Source organism: Pristis pectinata, chromosome 3 (assembly GCF_009764475.1).
Source record: "Pristis pectinata isolate sPriPec2 chromosome 3, sPriPec2.1.pri, whole genome shotgun sequence".
Classification (NCBI taxonomy): domain Eukaryota; kingdom Metazoa; phylum Chordata; class Chondrichthyes; order Rhinopristiformes; family Pristidae; genus Pristis; species Pristis pectinata.
Window position 1 is genome coordinate 32,205,648 of NC_067407.1, and position 5,523 is coordinate 32,211,170.

Genomic DNA, 5,523 nt, shown 5'->3' on the forward strand with positions numbered 1-5,523 from the left:
TTTTAATTATCGCCAATTATAGACACAAAATAAACCACAGCCGAACCTTTACTGTTGATATTCTGAGGGTAAATCCCCAGCACCAATAAACATTGATCTGTCCTGTTGTGGGGAGCTGCCGTCAATATATGCTCAAACAGAACACTTAAACATTTCGCACATAGATAAGCTTTGTGCTACTTCTGATTTGGGCTCTATTACAGATTCAGCCATTTCCAATCTTAGCTCTTAAGAAATACTAAAAGTTTCGACGCTACCGTTGGAAGGTTCGATATTCCAGGGTCCATTTACGTTGCTGCTAAGTCTTTCACTTGGAATTGATAAACAACAGTTTCTTTTATGCTCCTCCGTGCCTTTTGATATCAAGGCAAAAGTATACAATATGGATTGGACTGGTAAAATAAAGTTGCGCATTTAATCATCATGTGATTATATGAGAAGTTATGTATTAATATCCATCGGGCATTTCCGGGAACCTACTTCTGAGGCGATGTTGTTACGACAGTTTCCAGACACTCTCTGCTCTTCCAGCCGGGACCCTGTTGGATCATTTTCCACTAAAACGATCCTTTGACTTATTATACTGGCAAAAGTCCAACTCTTCATTATCGTTTATTTATATTTGGTTGAAAATGTGCCATATTAGATGTAAAAAATCCAATCACGCAGGATAAAACAGTGATTTTATTGTCTGGTTAAAATTTACTTACAGCAAATAATACAGGTTATACATTTGCTACTCAATATTCTAGTGAAACCTTAACACAGCGAAACCATCTTTTTCTTCCTGAACACAATTTACCTTCATCGGAATCAAGTTACCATCCGTGAAGAAAGACAGTGTAGCTCATGTTTACGACGCGAGGCTGCTGAACTGAAAGTGTGATCGCAAGGTCTCGCGTCTTAAATGTATCATTATTTAATATAGCAATAAATTTAAATTTTATATCGCGCATTTCACGTTCACAGACCGACAATCGACTCGCCAATGGAAAAATACAAAATTGGCTTGCCGAATATAGTTTTCCAATGTTTCAAGGGTATTATTTCACCCGAATGCCGTGTCTGTTGATGACAGCCAACCAAGTTAAACCCGTTTGGAATGAGCAGAGGAAATAACAAAGTATGCTTGTTACTTACCCAGAATTCAAAGTCTGACTTACTCTGTATATCGTATTATTATAAGGACAGCCTACAAAGTAAACACTTCTAATGAATATTTTGCTAAGGAAAAACTAACCTCTCCAAACACCATTCACCAGAATAACGGATAGTACATGTTTAGTTTAATATGATAACAGACCTACTTTTAAGATACTGTTGTAATTTTCGCTTGGTTATTTTGGAAGGTTCAGGTGGACACTAGGTAACAGTAACCGGAACCAATCAGAAGTCTGCTTTCAGCCGCGTGCCATTCGGCCAATGGCAGGAGCCACATGTTGTCAATTTCACCCTAATGAAAACGTAACGAGCAACAATAGAGAGAGCGCGGAACTGGGCTCATTCAACCCCTGTAACCAGCAGCATTAATGCTAATGTCATACATAGAATCGCCTCCTTCTCACACTGCTCTTAGAGTCTTTCCTTATCCTGCCTGCGCATTAATACCTCGCAATCTCAACTATTTTCAAAGGAGTTTTTAACTAACTACTTTGAGGGTGAAATTTACAGCCATCATTTTAAAATCAGCGGCATCAATTCTGAAGTAATGGAATTGCGTACGGAGCTTTCCAGCACCCCGACGACTCAGACAGCTATACCTGTCTCGGTGGCGGGCACGCTCCTTCGTGCTCCGCCTTTGCTTCTACGCGCCACCGAGAAGTACCCCAGGACTCCCAAGTGCGCCCGTTGTAGGAACCATGGGGTCGTCTCGGCTTTGAAGGGCCACAAACGTTACTGTCGCTGGAAGGATTGCATGTGTGCCAAGTGCACCCTGATCGCAGAGAGACAGAGGGTGATGGCGGCCCAGGTGGCCCTGAGAAGGCAGCAAGCACAGGAAGAGAACGAAGCCCGGGAGCTGCAACTTCTGTACGGGACGGCGGAAGGATTGGCTCTCGCAGCAGCCAACGGTATGATGCCGTCCCGATCTTCTTACGACGTGTTTGGTTCTGTCTGCTCCGACGGTAACGCAGGTACAACTTTATCTTTCGAAACTTTTGGAAACTTTTGATCAAAAAACTTTTTTTGACCGCAGTTGCGGTGGTAATTCGTATGGTAGTTTTTTTCCCCCCTCTACCGAAGTACTCGTTAACTTTAAGTGCAAAGGAAGCAGTTGGGTGAAAAAAACCCGCGTTTGTAAAAGGTTCTCTATCACAGAAATCGTAGGCGTGTTTATTTCAGAGTATAACAGTAGCAACTCAAAAAGAATTTGTTTACGTAAGTATAGATATTTTAAGTTTCAATATAATTAATGTTAGTTTCTGAGAATCAGATATATAAATCGGCAACGAAAAAGTGTTTAAAAGCAAATTGCCGCTCGGGAAGTATTTACGAGAGAAGTTTCGAACTGGTATTGTCCTGGCCTGCCTCATCACCAATACTCAGTGGAGTTACTTAGGCCTCAGATGTTATTCAATTTGATGTAATAATTAATAAACAATTAATCTCTTTTGGAATTTAAACCTCCAACCCAAGATAATTAAAAACGCTCTTCTACTTGCGTGGAAAATTGGTATGACCTAAGAAAACTTCTACTTTTCGGATTTTGGTTGGCCAAATGCAATTCAAAGTGACCATTAAATTGTTTTGGAGATTTCTCATATATAACGATTTCATAATCATCAATACACAAATTGTGTAAAAGAAGAGAACATTCGAGAATATGAATTTGATGCATTCTGGTATGAAAGGATCAAGACATGACTGACTAGCTTAACATTTGCTTTGGTGTCAGCGAGTGCCACTGCCATCCAAGTAAATGAACATTATGAAACAATTGCATACAGGGCGATTTAGTAATAATTTGTAATTATTTTACATATAGTGAGAACTGATACATCCAAAAATATCATGACTGTGGTTTCACTTTCTGATTAAATTACATGTTAAGATCATTTGTTGCCATTGATCCTTTATCGCAGAAGTCGCCCCTGAAACCGAAGGATTTATTTTTCACTGATAATATTTTATTTAATTAAACGCAATAGCGAAGCAAAAGTCATTTTTGCTGCATTATAAACATTGGGCTTCGTAAACCCTTTCTCTAATCGGAGGAGAGGTTTCGAGTTCCATACGTATAAGGTTATTGATGTGTGATGATATTTAGTTTCGGGATTCTGACAATAGCATGCATGTTGGTTGTAAATGCATTTACTGGTGGCCAATTGTTAGCTATCAAAAACGTGCCCCGTAAATATTTGTGTGAGCTTCCAAGATATTTTATTTGTTTTAAACTTGTCGCGTATATGTTGATAATTACACTAGATGAGGCAATCCTTTAAAGAACAAAAATCGCACCGGATAGCAACAGTTTAATACATTTTAAACTTGATTTGCAGAAACTAAACTCCAGAAGTATGAGTTGTTTCAAAAAAGTTTAATGCCGAGAGCTGTTACTCCTCAACAGTCCTTGGCGAAGCCGATGGCCGGAGACAGCGAGTCGGGCACTGGCAGTGTCCCCGGGACCTCCTCTCCAGATGTTCGTCACGGATCTGGGTCTGAGAACGGAGATGGAGAATCATTCCTCAGTTCCCCTATCTGCAAAGTCTTAAAGGAAGGAGAAGATAGCCCAAGGACCATCACGCCGCTGGGCTCTGACTCCGGCTCAGAGGCAGACAAGGATGAGCGAGACGGGACCACGTCCACAGGTGCCCGTCAAAGGACTCCCATAGAAATTCTCACCAGGGTTTTCCCTTCGCACAAAAGAAGCGTTCTAGAGCTGGTCCTCCAGGGTTGTGGAGGGGACGTTGTCCAAGCTATCGAGCAGATCCTGAACAACAGAGAACAAGAAAAGATAACGGAAGAAACCTGGCACCGAGATAGGACTCACCAGACTGTTCAAGGACCTACATCACATCGACCTCTGGTAGCTGGGACTGTGCCGCCGGCCATTGGGACTCTGGGCAACAGGTCTGCTTTCTCGCCACTCCAGCCTAATGCGGCCCATTTTACTGCAGATCCCAACACCTATGCCATTGGGCCACATCTAGGACTCAATCCTCTTCGCTTAGCATATTCAGCCCATAGCAGGGGACTTGCTTTCATGACGCCTTATTCCACGACGGGTCTTGTCCCAACATTGGGCTTTCGTCCACCCATGGATTATGCCTTCAGCGACCTCATGCGAGATAGGTCCAATTTACACAAAGATCAAGTGTATACTAATGGACTTTACGGATCAGTTGTAAATAATAACCCGGATAAACAGTAAGTTGCAAAACTCTAAAGCGTCTTAAAACTGCCGCAAAGCACTGGTGGAATGTTGGAAATTGTCTCATGCCTGTTTTGTTATTTTTTAAAACATGCACGAGAGGAGTCAAATATTTACAGCATTAAAATAAACATTGTACAATAACGTGCTAACGTGCAATTTTGTTATAACAGTATATTTCGCTGGTATTGTAATTCATAGCCATAATCACGGAGTTCCTTTGATTATTGTGTACCTAGATTTTCAAGTGTAATGTCTAAACACAACAGAATTAATCCTAAATTATTAATGTAATATGTAGAAAATACGATATTCTAATGGAACAGCGGTCAACGTTCTACGTACTAAAGGTGCGGAGTAAATATATTGTAGATTTGAGTCGGGGCTTATTTTGCGACTGTTTCAAGTAGATGATGGGAAATGTGTATATAACAAACGTACTGGAAGTTAGCTGCGTTTATAATTGTATTTAGGAAAAGCTACAGCAAGTCAGTAGCGCAATGTTTGTATACTTGCACTGTATATAGAAGCTCGCCGCTGATCTGTGTTCGTTCTAGCTTTTTTTGTGTAAGGCAGTTAAAGTTATGTGTTTGCATTTGATAGAAATAAAGGTTATTTTGTAAACAAATTGTATCTTGAATTAACTCTCTTAACAACCGACAGCAGACACAGCACAATAGTTTCTTATTGACAAAAAGAATTGCTTTGGAAATCTCTTGTTTTCAAGCTGTAATATAAGGAAGTTCAAATAAAGCAGGTGCGGCAATCAAAGTCATAGTTCATTCCGAAATAAAAAAATCTAATTTCCTCGAATATACAACATTGGTGAGATTATTATAGCAAGCTTGCTATTAGTATTAAACTAAAGTAAATCACGACCAATTTATGAAATGTCTGAAGTTTGTAACCCAGTGTAAAAACGTCCACTACATTGGCCATCTACATTTGATAAAGGGTGACTAAAGAGTAATAAAGAGTATTGATGAATTAAGATTGTACAACTCACCAAATTCGTAGTTATGGCAACCTAATCCTACTAAACGGCTCTCTGGCAGAGTGATCTATTTACTTTCTTGCATCAACTATAACTGTGTAAACACCATGTCTAAAAGGACGGCGTTGAACTTACAACTACCTCCTGATATAGCGCATAT

At 40.2% G+C, this 5,523-nt stretch overlaps 1 protein-coding gene across 1 annotated transcript; it reads left to right on the forward strand.

Annotated features, from left to right (window-relative positions):
• The first annotated feature begins 1,484 nt into the window (after positions 1-1,484).
• Positions 1,485-4,994, forward strand: dmrta2 (DMRT-like family A2). Its single transcript, XM_052013171.1, has 2 exons — positions 1,485-2,132; positions 3,498-4,994. The coding sequence occupies exons 1-2, from the start codon at positions 1,709-1,711 to the stop codon at positions 4,367-4,369; spliced, it is 1,296 nt and encodes a 431-aa protein (XP_051869131.1). The 5' UTR covers positions 1,485-1,708; the 3' UTR covers positions 4,370-4,994.
• Positions 4,995-5,523: the final 529 nt, after the last annotated feature.

Excerpts from the sequence above, each read along its gene's own strand:
- dmrta2 (XM_052013171.1), top strand. The coding sequence starts at position 1,709 with ATGGAATTGCGTACGGAGCTTTCCAGCACCCCGACGACTCAGACAGCT. Across the intron at positions 2,133-3,497 it reads CTGCTCCGACGGTAACGCAG|AAACTAAACTCCAGAAGTAT; the intron begins GTACAACTTTAT and ends CTTGATTTGCAG.